This window comes from Chelonia mydas, chromosome 9 (genome assembly GCF_015237465.2).
Source record: "Chelonia mydas isolate rCheMyd1 chromosome 9, rCheMyd1.pri.v2, whole genome shotgun sequence".
NCBI lineage: Eukaryota > Metazoa > Chordata > Testudines > Cheloniidae > Chelonia > Chelonia mydas.
The window spans coordinates 47,810,406-47,829,708 of NC_057855.1; the positions used below are offsets into that span (position 1 = coordinate 47,810,406).

Sequence of the window (19,303 nt, forward strand, 5' to 3'; positions counted from 1 at the left end):
TAGGGCAAAGAAGTGTGGTTTATAGTGTGACCTCAAGAGGGTGGTTTGTGGGGCTGTTTGTTTTCTCTTGGTGGAGTGTTCCAGAGTCTTGGGCCTGTTGAGATGGTTCTGGGTCCTGGTAAGTGTAGCATTTCTGATGTCTGCTGCTGTTCTTGAAGGAAAAGCCATCTGTGGATTCAGCATGGGCCTATCCCAATGAAGACTTTATAATCTTAGTACTAGAAGCTTCATCAGGATGCAGTTGTACATGCAGAGCCAGGGCAGGCTGTTTTTTGGCTCATTTCACTTAAGAGATAGGTAGCTCTGTTGTGTTGCAGTTGTAATTTCATTAATTTCTTCTTTAGACTGAAATAGAGAGAAGTGCAATAATGTAGCCTGTGGGTGACAAATACTTGGTTAACTGCTGTGACCAAGTCTTTGTCCAAGAGATGTGGACAGAATCTTCCCACCAGAGAGTAAGTGAAGTGACCAGCAAAACTGCATGCTATCTTAGCTGCTGGAGAGCATGTGCTTAGTAGCTTCTCCAAGAAATTCCAGTTTGCATTACTTCATATTCTCCTAGGTTTATTTTAAGCCATCTGATCTTCATGTGTGCTCCAGTCTCACCCAGACACTGTTATCTATGAGAAAGTAGTGACTGCACTGTTTGAACAGGATACATAAAGCTGTGTCTCATCGACTTGTGGTGGTCATTGCATCCCATGGAATCTCCCTGTAACCTTAAAAGGTTATACACAGATGTTAAATAGGAGTAATGATAAATCATTTAACCAGACTTACACCATTAGTATTTGTATCAGTGTTATTTGCATTGAGTAGCAGCTAGGATATGGTCACAGTAGGACCCCAGTGTACCAGGCACTATACAAACACGTAACAAAAAGTCAGTCCGCGCTCCCAGGAGTTTACAATCCACAAGAGAAAATAGAAAATAGATTCAACAGAGATCTAGTAAGGTTACACTGTGAAAGAATGCTGTGTGGCCAAATACATAGATTCATTCTTTCTCAGTTAGGAGAGAAGGAAAAGAATATGTCAACAAAGGGAGGAAGTTAATATCATATGCTGTGTTTCTGATTGTTGCCTGAAGAAATGTCTGGGATACCCAAACTGATAAATAATGTGGTCACTGATGTCTAATCTCAGAATATATATATATCATAAGGATGGAGGCATCGACTCCATTGTCTACAAGTATTTTCAGAATTGCCAAGTCCTTTCTCCTGTGTGGCTGGACTGAGATCAAGAACAATAGCAGTTTGGCCCCTTTAAGTTCTTTTTCTTTTATAGTACATGTAACAAACAGAAATCTGTTTCAATCCCTCTGATCAAATGCCACTATGACTATGATGATTCCTCTTTTAAAGGTTTTATGGGCTTTACTTATGAAATATGGTAGACTGTTCCAAGTAGATAAGAGATTTTACATCTACATTCAGACCCCCTTCTTCCTGCAAGGACAGCCAGCAGTCTGACATTTCTGAACCTTACTTGATTTTCTAAGGATTCCATTTACTGCAGTTGTTTTATAACATGATTCCATTATTCAGAGGTGCAGTTTTTAGATAACTGGATAGTATTGTCTAAGTCCTGCACTTTTCATTATTTTTTCCCATCTTGGCTTTCAGCTTAGTAAATACTGTATAGCAGAGATACCCTGAATTTAATTTGAACAGATGTGTTGCAGGAAATGTTTTAAGAATTTAGGAATGAAGTGGCTGTTCTGTAAACAAAAATATGCAGACCGTCAATAAAATCAGCAGTTGTGCCAGAACATTGGAGGGTAGCCAGTGTTTTACCTGTCTTTAAAAGAAGGCTCTTGAGATGATACTGGGAATTCCAGACTTACAAGACTTACTGTAGTATCTGGTGAACTTGTTGAAAGAATAGTTAAAGATAGAATAAAACACCTAAATAACTGTGATATGTAAGGGAATAACTAGCAAAGCTTCTGCAAAGGAAAATCATGTCCCACTAGTTTAATAGAGTTCTTTGAGCATCTCATCAGCAAAATGGTCGATAAAGGAGAACCAGCTTGATATAATTTGTTTGGACTCTCAAAAGGTCTTTGCCAAAGTCCCTAGGAAGATTCTATTAAGGAAATAAGTAGGCAGATGAGAAATTTATTTCATGAATTAGAAACTGGTCAAGAGACAGACAAGAAAGAGTAGAAATAACGAGCCAATTTTATCATAACAATTGACTAATAGCAGGTTGCCACAAGATTCAGGATTGAGGTATTGAATACTAGGATCCAATTCTAGGGTTAATGAGCCAGAAAAGTTGCTGGGGACCAAGACCAGGCAGGGGTTGTGGGCTGCGATGGGGTGAAGATGCAGTGGCGGGTGAGTGGGGTTGCAGGCTGGTGGGTGTGGAGTGCAGGGGACAAAGGGCAGGACTGGGCTGGGGCAGCCTGGTGTGGGCTGGGCCAGTGTGTGGGGGCCAAGGTGCAGAGACCCTGACTCTACCCAGTGGGAAGGAGCCTCCCAACTCCTGTGCTAGAGGGATGGGCATCCATGCTGCCCATTCACCTGGGTTCAGTGGGCTGGAAGCTGTCCCCCGCTGATGCCCATGTCCCTCTGTGGCTGAGCAGGGGCTTGCTCCCCTTTAGAGCCCTGGGCACCTGGTGCCAACCCACCTGGAAAGGGCACACATTGGGGTCTGCCTTGTCACTCTCCAATCTAGCTGCTTGAAGTTTGGGGGTGGGGGTTGTAGCATCAGGGAAGACACTAGGGGTCTTTTAAGGAGGTGGTAGGGGCGGCACACTGATGTTTTGCCTAGGGCAGCAGATCGGATCCAGTGGCCTCTGCCAGTGATTAGGCAGTTGGACTGTGGGGTCTCCGCTCAGGATGTGTTAGAGGATCCCAGCCAGGGGCAGTACCTGGAGTCTGTTCAGGCTCTGGAGGCTTAAAGAACACAGGGATTCAGTTTGGATCTCCTCACAGCAGTCTGGTGAGTATCCAACAGGGGGAGCTCAGCCAGATCTGGGACAGGCTCAGCCAACAGTCTGGTCCAAAGTCTATATATGGCTGATACTCGACACAAATCTGCCTTTTATATGGATTTCCACTGGCATTACTTCGTCCCCAAAGGAAACCAAGCACAAAGGAGGAACTGAAAAGAGACTGTGAGATAAATTTGAATGGCAGAGGTGCTTCAGGGGCATTTGTGTTAGGGTAAATTCAAGAACAAGCAGGCAACAGTTAAGCCCAAAAAGAAAAAGGCATGAGAAAAATGACAAAATCCAATGGGATCTCCCTTCCCCGCCCTCCTTTCCTAATTCCTCTCATTGCTTACTTCTCCTTTCTGCCATCACTGAAACTGAGATCTCTTGTCTGTTCTCCTCTAATCCCTCCGCCTGCCCCAGCAACCTTATCCCATTTTCTGATCTCCCTTGCCCATGCTGTCATCAGCTCCCTCATCTTTCTTCTCAACCTCTCCGTTCCCTGTGGTTCATTCTCTTTGCAGTACAAGCAAGCATCCTTTTGTCTCTCCCACGTTAAAAGAACTCATGGTTGATTCTGGTTGCATCTCCAGCTACCACCCCATTTCCCTTCTTCCCTGCGTCTGTAGGCTCATTGAACGCTCTGTCTGCAATTGCTGCCTGGAGTTCTTTTCCTCCACTTCCATTGTAAACAGAGACTCTCCTTTCTAGCTTCTGCTCACTCCACTCCCACCAAAGTCTCTGATTACCCATCCTTAGCCAGATCTCCATCTCCATCCTTATCTTGTGCTCCCCCTCATCTGTTTGTTATATCCATATGTTGTGTCTCATGTTATAAATAGATTGTAAGCTCTTTAGGGTGGGAACCATCTTTGCTATGTGTATGTTCAGCATGTGGTTCTCTAGGCACCACCTCAATACAGATATTTATGGTTGATTATTATTATTGTTTATTAGATATACTTGCTTTGAGGTTGAAATGTTGTTGGGAATACCTGGTAGTTCAAAGAAGGGGGGTGGATCCTGTTCCTAATCCTTCTTTGGCATAAGGAGTTGGGATCCTTCCTCCTCAGTACTAATACAGAATTAAATTAGAGCTGGAAATTAAACTTCTTGGAGATTAATCCAAATTGATCCATCACCCAGTTACCTATTTATAGTGTAAAATACTGAATTTGTAAATTTACAGTTTTGCAGAATTTGCTGTAACTGAGGTAGGGAGCTGTATCAAAATGTACCAGTGGATGAATACATAAATTCAAATCCTGAATTAGTACTGTATACGCATTCTAAAGCGTATACTTTATGCAATATGTGCCGCCAATAAATATCCTGTTTACAAGTTGGCCTGAATAAGTTATGAATCATAATAATATTGTGCTGAATAAATTCACTATCTCAAGTAACTAGCTAAATGTAATTTTTCTTTTTATAGATGAGAGTCTGGAAGGCTCATGGCTAAACAGGAACGACACCATTCAAACACCAGGGGCTCTGCAAACACCACAGCTCACTTCAACTGTATTGAGAGAGAACACTAGACAAATGGGAGAGCAGATTCAAGAGCATGAGTCAGAACATGGATCTGAACAAGATTTTTTACACAAGTATGTACCAAGATGTTAGCCTCAAATGTATTGTGCTGAACAAGAAACACATGCTAAATAAAACAGTTGGGATAGCAGTAGCAGTTATACAACATATTTGTGGTTTTACATTTGCAGCATATATTTTAGGGGGGGAAGTCTTTTGGCTGGTAGTTCCATGGGTTAGCCTGGTATAAATTGTGTCAAATAATATCATTTTTTAGATTCTCAGAAAAAAACTATGTTAAAACAAAGGTGGAAAGGGCATAGCCATAATTTAGGGAGGAAATATATTACAAGGATGCTGAAATTATCCAATGCAATAACAATATGATTATTTTAAGGCATTTTAGTGTCTGTGGCCCTCAATTAGTTTTAACTGATTTTTAAATACATGGAATTTTTCTTTTCTTTTTTCACCACCACAAGGCAGAGTTAAGGTTATTTGGGTGCCCTAACCGTGCATTTTCATAACTTGAAAAATGTTTGAATTTCTTTTAAGTTTAACTTAAAAGCTCTTTTCCTAAGCTTATAATGCTTGTTTTGGGGGATAATTATAACATGCCTGTAACTTATTTTACCTGAAATTACTGATCTTAACTCCAGCTTTTTTAGTTTGTCTTGGAATATCCTTGGTTATCTTAATTTAAAAGTTCATACATGAACACTGAACAAGAAACTTTGAGAATGCCACTATATGATACTTCTAATACTTTGAAGATATGTAATATCAACCATGCATTTTGTTTGTTTGTTTTAACTTTTATAGGCAGATTCACTAGTATGCTCTGGCTGCTTTGTCATTCTGGAGCAAAGCAGCCAGGCCATACTAGCCAATGAAACTGAGTTTACAGGAACTTTGTTTTGCCAGTGTAGTGCAAAGCCACCAGAGTATATGCCCTGTTCCTCCTGTCTTGAAGTTGGCCTGAGAAGGAATTTACTGATGTGGCATCTAAAAATCATAAATACAAAATCAGTGCTGTGACTGAGTTAGTAATGCTGCTCTCTATGTGTTAGTCCCCAGATGCAGATATCTTGGTTGGGCCAGCAGAAGCTAGAAGATTTAAATCGAAAGGACAGGACAGGAATGAACTACATGAAAGGGAGAAGTGGTGTAAGGCATGCAGTGTAAGTGTTCAAACCACCAAAGATCCTCTTCATGATGAGTAATTGAATCAATGAATCCATTAATGATGGACTTAACCCTGCCCTGTATAGTTGCTATTTTATTAGGGTTTGTGCAACATTTTATCTCTTTTAATAAAAGCACACTAACAGCTTTATGAAGTTATGATGTGCATCAGCAGAGGGAGGGTGGGCTAAGGTTTGGCACTCAGCTCTGCAAGACATTGATCTCTCTGGCCGTATCTATCAAAGCACTTTAAGCATAAGAGTACTCCCACCAAAGTCAGTAGGACCACTCAGATGCATAATCATTTGCTGAAGTGCTTTGCTGGTTGGGGCCAGAGTGCCTAGCACCTTACAAGATCAAGCCCTTAATGCTCAGGCCTGGGAATCAGTTTTGGGTTCTGTTCCCAGCATTCCTGGTGATTTACTGTGAAACCTTGAGCAAGTCACAAGACCTCTCTATACTTGCTTGCCCTATTGTAAAATGAAGCTATTACCAGTTGCCTGCTCTGGAGGGTTGTTGTAAGGTTTAATGCTTCGAGTAGCGTCCCTATGAGTGTTCCACTTCCAGCGCGCATGCACCTCTTGAGCCCTTGATCAGGGATTTTCAGTTAGCAGCGTCTGTTCGACTCGTGCATGCACCCTATGCCTGGTACCAGACACCAAGGCTATGCAGTTCTCAATCACCTCAGCCTGAGACAGAGCCTTAGTTGTGCACCTTGAGCATACCTTGGCTTTTCTATTTTTCTATAGTTAAGATAGTTAGTATTGTCAGTTGTAAGTACAGTTATATTAGTTAGATAAGCATTGAGAGGACTGTTTTTTCTCTCCTCTCTTTTCCCTTCAGGAGGCTTGTTTTTCCTAGCAGGGCATGCCTTCGTCGCCAGGCTTCAAATGCTGCCTCTCCTGCCGAGAGGTTATACCTGTAAGGACAGCCACTCTAAGTGTGTCTGTTTGTTGGGGGAGTCCCACATCTCGAAGAATTGCAACCTCTGCCTGGCCCTCAAGTCCAGGGCAAGGAAGAACAGGCAGATTAAACTCACACTATTGATGATGGAACACTACCTTCGGTCAGCTTTTGAGTCAGGCCAGGAGACACCTCTCCACATACCTGTCTCTGGACTGATCCAGTGCCCTTTCAACCTCAGCGCAGGCTTCCCCTAATAAGGTAAAGACTTTGGAGGCTTCATTGAAGACTTCTAAAAAGAGGAGCGCAGACTCTCACATTAAGGAGCCAGCTCTGAAAAAGCCCAGGAGAGTTCTACAGAGAGATTTACAGTCTCCAAAGCCTCAACCTCTTGACTTGATACCACTGAGTTGAAGGACTCCTCCTCTGGTACTGGGGAGGTGGTGAAGTCCCAAAACTTAAAGGAGAGACACGGCTCCTATAGGGCCTCGGTATCCTCTACCAGCAAGGAGGGCAAACATAGGCATTCTGGATTGGCATCATCAAGTTCAGACCAGCTGTTGGTACCTATGTATTCGTCACCAAGCAAGCATTGGTGCCAGACACCATCAGCATCTACTTCAGTACACTCTCCATCAATGGTACCATCAACTTCAGCAACTGCGTGCTCGGCTACTGCATCAGTAGTGATCTCCTACTCGGTACCACAAGAATTCAGACATACAAAGGATCTCTCTAAAACAGATGAACCAGAGTCCCTGCTCTTTATGGTTACCAAGTGTCTCTCGGTAGCAAGACCTCAATCTCCTGACCACCTTCCTCTGGTAATGCAGGACTCTCCACCACTTTCTGTGAGTGCTCCTCCTTTGGATGAGATGGAGGAGGATGAAGGAGACTTCCAGTTAGTCTCCTCTATTTCTGTTCAGGGTTCTCCAGCATATCCCTTCAGGAACCTACTCTCTGACAGTCACAGGGAAGATCATTATCAAGCCATGGTGGAACCAACCCTATATGCCATCCCCACTTCCACATGGGTCTCGCCATGGCCATACTTGGATCCCGGGGCTGCCTATTGGAAACAATTGGCCTGACCATCAGTACCATCTTATAGGAAGGCCAGAGTTATCTCCTCCCCAGCCAGCCCCCTCAAGACCACAGGAGGAGATGTTTGAGAAACAAGAAGCCAGGGCACATAAGGAGACCATCCCTCAAATACCTATTTCATCCTCTTCAGTTGAAGCAGTTGCCTCCACCATCATCCATGGCTGATGATTTTCAGCAATTTTAAGGTTTCATAAAGAGAGTAGCTGACTCTCTTCAAATTCTACGTGAAGAGTTCAAGGATTCACAGCACAAACTGTTGGATATCCTGCAGTCAGCAACACCCTTTAGAGTGGCATTACCAAACAGTGAGGCACTCCTAGATCTAGCTGAAACTGTACGGCAGACACCTGCTACTATTCCACCTTTGTGTAAACAGGTGGATAAGATATATTATGTCCCCCCAAGGATTCTGATTTTTTGTTCTCCCACCCTCCACTTGACTCCCTATTGGTGGATGCAGTAAACGAGCAAGGTAGGCAGCACTTCTCTAAGTCCACTGTATATGACAAAGACTAGAAAAGACTGGATCTCTTTGGACAAAAGTCCTATGCATCAGCAATCCTACAATTCAGGATCATGAATTATCAGGCAGTCATGGCCAAATATAATTTTACAAATTCACAGCTTTTATTGAACATCTGACACAGGAATATAGGGAGCAGTTCCAGTCCATCATCTCTGAAGGAGAATTATTGGCAGAACTGCTCTTCAAGCATCCTTAGATGCTGCGGACACTGCTGCCAGGTCCATCTCCATGATGGAGTTATGTGCAGGGCATCATGGCTCCAACTCTTAGAGTTTCAGAGAGAAGTACAGAACACTTTGGAGGACATCCCCTTTGAGGGTTATAAGCTTTTCTCGGGGACAACAGATGAGTCCTTGGACATGCTGAAGGATTCTAGGGCTACTTTACAATCCCTGGGTATATATACATCTACAAATAAGAAAAGCTTTAGTAAGTCACAGACTTCCCAGAGATTGTGTCCTGGATTTTCTGGATTCCATAGAGCTTCCAAACCACCAAGGAAAAGACACAGATTTCATAGAAAGAGGGCTGCCCAACTACCCTCCACATCATCTTTGAAGCAACAGTTTAGATGGGTTGGTCAGGAGTTTGAATCCTCCCTCACGTCTAATTTTACAGCTGCTCCCATTGGCCCTCCTTACCCCCTCTTTGGAAGACCAACTTTGCCTATTTCCAACATGCTTGGGGGAGGATCACTACAGGCAAATGGGTTATTAGTGTCTGTTGGTCTGCTCATGCACCCTTGCTCCATCTCATAGTTTTGTCAGAGGCGATAAAGGGCGGGGCGGATCGACTGTGGCCTCAGTTCCTTATCTCTGCCGCATGGCCCGAGTCGGAGCCTCTGCTGTTCTCTTGTCTCTTGTGATGCTCTTTCTAAAACACAGAAAAAAGACTGTTTTATGCTTGTATATAGTTAGTATTTTTGTTGTTTTTGCAGTAGTTTAATGTTAGTAGTAGTTTTTAGGATTTTTACAGACTTCGGGATGCCGTTTACCGGTCTGCTTTCCCCATCACCCTTCCCAGCACACATACCTGGGTATTGGATTATGCTGAAGATGCTGGGGTTCAAAATCTGCACCTCTGGCCCTCGCTTGTTCTCCGTCAGTGATGAGCACCAACACTGCCTTTACTGCTTGGGAGAAGCCCACATTGCATCCGGGTGCAGTATCTTCCTCTCCTTCCCCACCTGGGAAGGCCAGTTTGTACCTCAAGGAGCACCTCATGGAGGTCACCATGAGGCCACAGTAGGATCCAGGCCGGGGAACCCTTCCCCCCGCACCCATCCCCGTACAACAGCCTGAGCGATCTAGGAGCACACCTCCTACCACAGAGACCCAGTCTGGTTTCACTGGTACCAGTGCTATGGGATCCCATGCTGGGGCCTAGTCATGAGGCAAGAAAGCATGGCAGTAAATCTTCCTCCAGGCCCAAAAAGGAAACTGCACTGTCCACAACTTCCAGCCATGGAGTCACACACAATGCTGGATCCACCAATTCTGTCCACCAAGTCATATATCCCTTCCAGATCAGCACCACTAAAGTCAAGGGAACCCTCAGTCCTCCATTCCAGCTCCAGTTCTGACTGCAGAGCGTGTACCACTGACATTTGAGTTGGCTCCTGAGCCTCATGAACTCTTTGCCTCGGAGGAGGTGACGTCTCCACGTCTTCAGGTTCAGTCGCCACCTAAGGGGGTATGCTGTCCAACCTTGGACTTCAGATCATGTTCCTTCCTGCTCCCTTACATCTCCTGCAGTTCCAATGGTTCCGACGGTACCACCATTGGAACCAGGCTCTGACTTTCAGCATCGGAGGACTCAGATAAAGCACAGGATCTGCCCCTCCTGTACCGTCAATATAAGTATCTGAAGGTACCGCCGACTCAGTGGCAGTGCTCTCCCTTTCTCCAGCAAAGGAATCATTGGTACCCCACTTCTGGGGGCCTTCCGCAGCAACTATTGGATCCACCTTGTTGGCTGTACTAGGGGACCTGACCCCAGTATCCGCATTCGGAACCTTCCCACTCAGCTTGTGAGGAGTCCCCCATCTGGTTTCTTCAACTGTTATTGAGTACGCATTCAGAACCAGTGTTGGAGGATAAACAACTTAGCCTAACTCCAATGGTACCACTGGAACCGGAGAGTTTCTCTTTGTCAGCCTTGGATATTGCAGTGTCTTCGGCTCCCTCCTCACCATCAGATTACTACCGCCAGTTCCAGGACCTTTTAAGCAGAGTGGCTGAACACCTCCACATCCCACTGGAGGAAGTATAGGAAAAACAACTCCAGCTGCTTGACATCTTGCATGCCTCATTACTGACCAGAGTGGCTCTACCAATTGATGCCATTCTGCAACCAGCCCAGACTGTCTGGCATACTCCGGCCACTTGCGCACCCACCCCAAGGGGGCAGAGAAGAGGTACTATGTACCTGCGAAGGGGTCTGAGTTCCTGTTCTGTCACCTCCCACCCAATTCCCTCATTCTGTAGGTGGCGATGGAGCAGACCCGGCAACAGCACCCACACTCCACCTCAGCAGACAAGGAGGGCAAACAACTAGACCTTTTGGGTTTCAAGGTCTTCTCCTCTGCCAGCCTTCAATTTGAAATCTCCAATTACTTGATTCTATTAGCTAAATACAACTTCCTTACCTACAGCAAGTTGACAGACTTTGCAGACAAGCTTCCTCAGCAGGATTGTGCCCGCTTCCAGGCGATCTTAGTGGAAGGGAAACTGTTCTTGAGGATGACACTCCAGGCTGCAGTGGACAGAGCAGACACTGCTTTGTGCAAGATGGGTAAGGGAATTGTCATGAGGAGGAAATTGTGGCTACATTCTTGTTTCTCAAGGAAAGTATAAAACACCATAGAGGACCTCCCTTTCAATAAGTCTCCTCTCTTCAATCAGAAGACAGGCAGTTCCCTCCACTCACATAAGGGTTCCAGAGCCACTCTTCAGTCGCTGGGTATCTCCACACCAGCAGCCAAGTGCAAGCTGTACCACCTGCCACTGACGGAGCAATTCAGAATTCCTCAATTCTTCCATCAGCGCTCCTATGAGCTTCCTTGCATACGACAGAAGATCCAACAGCCCCGTCCTCTCTGTTCATCATCATAATCTTCAGCATCTCCTACTCAGTCTTCACAGAAGCAATATTTCTGAGTGCATCTAGAGAGCCGCCAACCAACTTGCCTCTTGCCATACACCCGACCCACTCCCTTCCAGGGGCATCTAGCACTCTTTTTATCAGCTTGGAGCATAATAATAATGGACAAGTGGGTTCTGGATGTCATTCAATGTGGCTATACAATCAAGTTCACAATGCTACCTCATCCACATCGCCCACCCTAGCCCCGCCTCAGAAGCCACTCTCATGACTCTCATGGGGCCGGTTTTGTTCAATATCTTCATAAATGATCTGGAGGATGGTGTGGATTGCACTCTCAGCAAATTTGCGGATGATACTAAACTGGGAGGAGTGGTAGATACGCTGGAGGGGAGGGATAGGATACAGAAGGACCTAGACAAATTGGAGGATTGGGCCAAAAGAAATCTGATGAGGTTCAATAAGGATAAGTGCAGGGTCCTGCACTTAGGACGGAAGAACCCAATGCACCGCTACAGACTAGGGACCGAATGGCTAGGCAGCAGTTCTGCGGAAAAGGACCTAGGGGTGACAGTGGACGAGAAGCTGGATATGAGTCAGCAGTGTGCCCTTGTTGCCAAGAAGGCCAATGGCATTTTGGGATGTATAAGTAGGGGCATAGCGAGCAGATCGAGGGACGTGATCGTTCCCCTCTATTCGACACTGGTGAGGCCTCATCTGGAGTACTGTGTCCAGTTTTGGGCCCCACACTACAAGAAGGATGTGGATAAATTGGAAAGAGTCCAGCGAAGGACAACAAAAATGATTAGGGGTCTAGAGCACATGACTTATGAGGAGAGGCTGAGGGAGCTGGGATTGTTTAGTCTGCAGAAGAGAAGAATGAGGGGGGATTTGATAGCTGCTTTCAACTACCTGAAAGGGGGTTCCAAAGAGGATGGCTCTAGACTGTTCTCAATGGTAGCAGATGACAGAACGAGGAGTAATGGTCTCAAGTTGCAATAGGGGAGGTTTAGATTGGATATTAGGAAAAACTTTTTCACTAAGAGGGTGGTGAAACACTGGAATGCGTTACCTAGGGAGGTGGTAGAATCTCCTTCCTTACAGGTTTTTAAGGTCAGGCTTGACAAAGCCCTGGCTGGGATGATTTAACTGGGACTTGGTCCTGCTTTGAGCAGGGGGTTGGACTAGATGACCTTCTGGGGTCCCTTCCAACCCTGATATCCTATGATTCTATGATTCTATGACAGTATCCTTGCCTTAGAAGTGGACTCCCTACTGAAAGGGGAGCAATAAAACCGATGCCTATGACCTATCAAAGCACAGGGTTCTAGTCCATGTATTTCCTGGTTCCCAAGAAGAAGGCAGGTGGAGACTGATCTTATACCTCCATGGTCTCAACCACTTCATACTCAAGCCAAAGTTTCATATGGTCATCCTAGCAGTCATCATACCTTCGCTAGAAAAAGACGTGGTTTATGGCTCTTGATGTGCAGGATGCTTACTTTCATGTAGCTATCCATCCTACCCACAGATGTTTCTTGATATTCACAGCAAGCCCTCAACACTTCCAATACAGGATTCTGCTGTTCGACTCAGTACTGCTCCACAGATCTTCACCAAAGTTTTCTCTGTGGTAGCAGCCCACCTCTGGAATCAAGGTGTCCTTATATTCCCTTATCTTGATGACTGGCTGCTAGCAGCATGATCCAAACGGGAGGTTCGAGCCTCGACCTCTGTGCTGCTCGTACTTCTCTCCTCCCAGGGGGTGAGCATAAATATTGAAAAATTGACTTTGATACTCACTCAGTCCCTAGAATTCATAGGGGCCTGCATCGATTCAGTATTGGTGCATGCCTATCTACCAGAGGACAGATTCCAGACCCTCCAAGAGCTTATTGATAGTGGTCTCCATTCCTTCTGTTCTTGCCAGGGGTTGCCTTTCCCTTCTTGGCCTGTACGTATGTTATCACCTTCACTTGTCTTCGCTTTCACTGCCTGCAGCTGTGGCTCCTGAGGGCCTGTTTTCCCACGCACCATACCATAGACTTCCTACAGACAGTACCACCCAAGGTTCTCTCCTCCTCAGGTCAAGTCTGCACCAGAATACTGTTCCTTCCGTCCTCCTTGAACATGATGCTCTTTACTGATGCATCGCTTGCTGGATTGGGTGCCCACATGAGCAATCACATGACATGGGACTTGGACTGCTCAAGAATCCTGGATGCACGTCAACATCCTGGAACTTCAGGCCATGCAGAGAGCATGTTGTACATGTCTCCTATCCATTCACTCCTTTCATGTTCTCATCATGTCAGACAACACCACCACCATTTACAGCATCAAGAAACAAGGGGCCGTGAGGTCGCCAGCACATTGTGCAGAAGCAGTTCATTTTGGGGATTGGTGCATTGTCAGCAGCATATCTTCCCGGGTCTCCAAACATAATTGTGGACTCTCTCAGCAGGAAATTTGTGTCCGATCATGAACAGGAACTCCACAACACCATGGTCGCATACATTTTCGATCTCTGTGGGACTCCAACCAGAGACCTCTTCACTTCCAACGCCAACAGCAAATGCCCACAGTACTGCTCACAGTGGGGGTGGAGGGGTTGGCACCCTCTCCCAAGGTGATGCCCTAGTCATACACTGGTTGGAACAGATCAGTTATTCCTTTCCTCCCCTATTGCTCCTGCCATGTGTCCTACACAAGATCCAGCAGGAGAGAACGACCATTGTGATCACCCTATTCTGGCCTTGCCAGTTCTGGGTTCCCCTCCTTCACTATATGTCAGTGCATCCCCCACTTCTGCTGGTAGTTTCCCTGGAACTCCTCACACACCATGGTGGCAAGATCAGATATCCTGATCAACAGACATTTCACCTATGAGTTTGGTTTTTGGGTGGACATCTTTGCTAGAGCAGTACAAGACATCATTTCGAGTAGCAGAAATGAGTCAGAGGTGGTCCTATAGGGCCAAGTGGAAGCGTTTCACCTCATGGGCCCAGCAGAGCGGTCTTGCCTCTGAGGATGTAGACATCCCTCTTATTCTGGACTACCTCCTGTCCCTGAAGGCGTCAGGACTCTCTCTCAACTCCATCAAGGTGCACATAGCCGCTATCAATGCCTTGCACCACCACCACCCTCCATGGAGGGGCACTCTGTCTTTACACACCCCTTGATTACCACATTTTGGAAGGGCCTCCTACAGACTTATCCACCTGTTCAACTCATTTCTCCCCAATGGGACATCAATCTTGTCCTCTTGGTGTTGATGAAATCATCATTTGAATCTATGGCCTACTGCACCCTGTCTCTCCTTTCCATGAAGGTCATCTTCCTGGTAGTTATTACTTCCGTGAGAAGGGTAGGCGAACAGGGGGCCATGATGGCAGACCCCCCCACACACTTTGCCACATTCCATAAGGACAAGGTTTCACTGCACTTGCACCCCAAGTTTTTCTGCCAAAGGTTGTATCCTGCTTTCATCTCAACCATCCCATACACTTACCTGCTTTCTTTCTGAAGCCTCACACCTCAACAAAAGAACGGCACCTTCACTCCCTCAGTGTCCACAGGATCCTGGCCTTCTACTTGCATAGGACGAGATAATTCAGGAAGTCCCCTAGACTGTTTATTGCTCTAGTGGAAAAGATTAAGGGGCAAGTGATCTCCACTCAAAGGATCTCTAAGTGGGTTTCGGGGTGTATTATGCTCTATCATTTGTCAGGACTGTCTCCACCTCTTGGGGTATGAGCCCACTCCACAAGGGCACAAGCATCAACTACAGCCATGCTTCATGACGTACCGCTTACAGACATATGTAGGGGGGCCATGTGAAGTTCGGTGCGTATCTTCTCTTCCCATTACGCCTTAGTATGAGACTGCAACGGATGCCTCATTTGGCATGGCTGTTCTCCATTTCACAGTTCCGTCATCTTCCTCATACCCTTGTCCTAACTAGGTGGTGTTTGTTAATCACCCTCAGTGGAATACAATAGGGACCATCGTTCAAAGAAGAGGCTGTTACTTAACTATAACTGGAGGTTCTTCAAGATGTGTGGTCCCTATCTGTATTCCAATCCCGCTCTCCTTCCCCTCTACTGCGGATCTGTTTCATTTGCAGTGGAGAAGGAACTGAGAATGTGGTTGGTCCGCCCCGCCCTTTATCGCCTCAGACAAAACCATGAGGCAGAGCAAGGGTGCATGCGCATACCAGCGGACACTACTGCTTTAAAAATCTCCGGCTCTGGACTCATGGCGCATGTTTATAACCCTCAGTGGATTACAAATAGGGACCACACATCTCGAAGAACCTCCAGTTACAGGTAAGTAACCTCTTTTTCTTTCACTAGAGAAAGGGGATTGGTCATCAGCCCTCTAACTACAAGATACCTATTTTTGTACAATGATTCACCCATCACACAGGAGCTACCTACACTTCAGTATAGGCCAGGATCATTTACAGTACCAAGTGCTCTCTTTTGGTCTTTCCTCAGTTCCAAGGGTGTTCTCAAAGGTCTTGGTGGGAGTGGCTGCTTACCTCCAACAAAAAGCGATCCCAGTCTTCCTGTACTTCAACAACTGGCTACTCAAGGGCTGTTCTTGTGAAGCAGTGCTATCTTCCACCCAGACAGCCCTTGCTCTGTTTCAGGAGTTGGGTCTGCAACTTAACGTAAAAACATCCTTGTTAACCCCTGTACAGAAGATAGAGTTTATAGGGATGCATTTAAACTCATTAACAGCCTGACCGTACCTTCCCTTAAACAGATTTGTAACTTTGTCAGGTCTGGTGTAGGCAATTCAAGGGAGCCCTTGGACCACAATAAGGAACTGTTGAGCTCCTGGGACACAGGGCACCTTACATCTTTGTGATCAATCACTCAAGGCTACGCCTCTGCTGCTTCCAGGGTTGGTTCAGAGACATCTTGTACAGACAGGTGATGGTTCCTCTACAAGTGAAAAAGTCCCTAGACTGGTGGAAAGATCAACTCAACCTCTGTTCAGGTGTTCCTTTCTGTCGCTGAGATCCATCAGTGACTTTAACAGACACATCACTTCTGGAATGGGGAGCCGACCTCAGCACCCTCACAACTCGGGGCAGATGGACAACTCAGGAAACCAGTCTCCATATCAATCTGTTGAAGATCAGGGCTGTCAGGAGGGTTTGCCTTCATTTCCTACCCCTCATCAAGGGTGAATCAATGAGGGTCATGATGGACAACGTATCCTGTACATTCTATATTAACAGCAGGGAGGAGCAAGATCCCTCTCCCTATATGCCAAAGCCATGAAACTATGGAACTAGTGCATAACTTATCACATCCAATTTCAGCAGTCTGCCTCCCAAGTGTTCAGAACACCACAGCCAATGTCCTCAAGAGGCACTTCTCACAGGACCATGAAGGGGAGCTAGACACCCATGTTCTCCACAGCATATTCCAAAGATGGTAGATCTCTTCGCCACCTCCAGAAATAGGAAGTGCCCTCTCTTCTGCTCAAGAGTGGGTATGGGCCACCAATCCCTGGGAAAGACCTTTCTTCTCTCTTGGAAGAATGTATTCTATGTGTTTGCGCCAACGCCACTGATGCTAAGCTTGATGAACAGGATCAGACAGGACAGAGCCAAAGTTATACTAATAGTGCCTACCTGGCCAAGACAAGCTCGATTCTTTTACCGACTTCACCTATGTGTCCAACCATAATTCAGGCTTCCAACCATTCTTCATCTCTTGTCGAAGGATGCCAGTCATGTGTTTCATCCCAACCTAGTGGTTCTCCACCTCAGGGCGTGGGTCCTCAATGGTTCATGGGTTTAGTATTCTCCTGCTCTATGGAAGTACAACCGGTGTTACTGAATAGCAGAAAGAGGTCAACTCATGCTATTTACCTGCAGAAATGGAAGAGATTCTTCCTTTGATGTTGTCCTCACTGCCTCCTGCCTGAGTTGAAGACACTTTCAGCCATCCTGGATTACCTCTTGGATCTGAAGAAATCAGGGTTATCAGTTACTTCAATTAAGGTTCATTTGGCCACAATATCAGCCTTTCTTCCTCTGGTAGGATTTTTGCTCACCCTGTACCTAGGTTTATTAAGAGCTTGAGGAATCTCTATTCCCAGATTAGGGACCCCACTGCAACCTGGGACCTCAACTGGGTATTTTGATACTGCCATAGGTTCAAATGGCAATCAGCTCTCTGTTCCATTTATCTTTAGCCTATTTAGTAGCCATCACATCAGCCAGTAGTGTCAGGGAGATTGGTGCTCTGGTGACCCTGCAGGAATCCTATTTTCATACCCTGGATGTTAGAAGAGCTTTGGCTTTCTACTTAGATAGGACCGAGCAATTTAGAAAGTCACCTAGGCTCTTCATCTCCTTCACTGATAGATCCAAGAGGTCCATAATCTCTCCTCAGAGACTATCAAGATGGATATCTCAATGTCTTATCACTTGCCATGATGCTGCAGGCATTCATCCCTACCAAAGGTGATAGCACATGGGACCAGATCACAGGTAACATCTACAGCATTACTTAAGAAAGTTCAGTATCTGATATATGTAGGGTGGCTACATGGGCTTCAATACATACATTTTTGAAACATCAAGCCCTGATCCATGCCACCAGATCTGATGAGGCACTTGGTATTGCAAGTATCTTCAGTTCTGCACTCACTTCCTAAACTCCTTGCTCCTTCTGGGGATACTGCTCAGAAGTCACCTGAAGCGGAGCACCCATAGTACTTGAAGAGGAGGTTACTCACTTTGTGTAGTAACTGCAATTCTTCAAAATGTGTCCCCTGATGAGTGCTCCACTACCACCCTCCCTTCCCTCTGCTTTAGACTGTTCTCTATGGGACATGGGTGGAGAAGAAACTGAGGGTGGTTCGCCCGCATGCCCCTATATCGTCTCAGTGTTCAGCATGAGGTGGCGTAGGGCGCATGTGTGGGCCGAAAAGACACTGCTAACTGAAAATCTTCAGTCAAGGACTCGAGGCGCAGGTGCACCTGAAGTGGAGCATCTATAGGGACACACATCTCAAAGAACCACAGTTACTGCAGAAAGTGGGTAACCTCTTCTTAAATGTTTGCAATGCGCTTATATAGGACTGTTTATCTTAGTATTTCAAAGAGTGTTAAGTTATTTTTACATCTGAGATCTCCATTCAGTAGCTAACATGATAAATGGGTTATTTTTTGTTTTCAGCCTACAGTATTAATGTTCAGCCCAAAGAGTAGAAGGCTGGTTGTTTGTAATTAAAAATTTAAAAAAGGAGAACAGAAAGCCATGGTTGGAAGTGTTAAATGCCTTGATAATGTTTTCTCTTTAATAATCAGACGGGGTCTAATGGAGGATGATGCTGAGCCCATCTTTGAAGATGTAATGATGTCCTCACGAGGTCAGCTAGAGGATATGAATGAGGAGTTCGAAGACACCATGGTTATTGATCTGGTCAGTAAGGCCTGAATATTAATAACAAGTTTTAAATGGGTCAGGATAGTTAGAGGGTAAGAAACTACAAAAACAGCTTCCCAAAATGGTCTGCCTGCCTTCTAGTTTTTTGAGCACCTGATTGAGGGAGATGATTGGAGGGCCATCAACTGTAAGTATGGACCCCACTGATCTCCTGATCGTAGAAGCGCAGGAACTGTTACTCAGCCACAGCTCCTTCCAGTGTAGTGTCCTATTCTAGGTAGTAACAAGTACCTGGTGCTTGAAGAAGGTAAAAAAAAAAACTCACCATAATACACCTCGCCAGTTGTGAGAACATTCTTTCCTAACAGGAGATCTGCTTATACCCCAAAGCATGAGATGTCATTTCCCTTGTATTGTTTTGATGGGTGGCTAATTATTCATAGTAGTAGCAGTACAAGTGCATCAGTCGTCCAAATGGTCTTTTTTAAAATCCAATAACTGCATTTGCCTCAGTGACCTCTTGTCACAGTACTGGCTGGCTACATACTGCCTAGTATTTCCTGTTATTGGTTCTGAATTTACTGTCATTTT

The 19,303-nt window shown here is 45.5% G+C and overlaps 1 protein-coding gene across 4 annotated transcripts in view; it reads left to right on the forward strand.

Moving 5' to 3' along the window:
* The window catches only part of STAG1 (stromal antigen 1), a 365,202-nt gene that overhangs the window by 342,356 nt on the left and 3,543 nt on the right, over nucleotides 1-19,303 (forward strand). For all 4 annotated transcript variants that reach the window (XM_037909148.2, XM_037909146.2, XM_043521994.1 and 1 more), the window contains 3 exons: nucleotides 4,380-4,551; nucleotides 5,548-5,658; nucleotides 18,634-18,748. In XM_037909148.2, coding sequence (XP_037765076.1) covers nucleotides 4,380-4,551; nucleotides 5,548-5,658; nucleotides 18,634-18,748 — 398 coding nt within the window. The remainder of the gene's footprint in view (nucleotides 1-4,379; nucleotides 4,552-5,547; nucleotides 5,659-18,633; nucleotides 18,749-19,303) is intronic.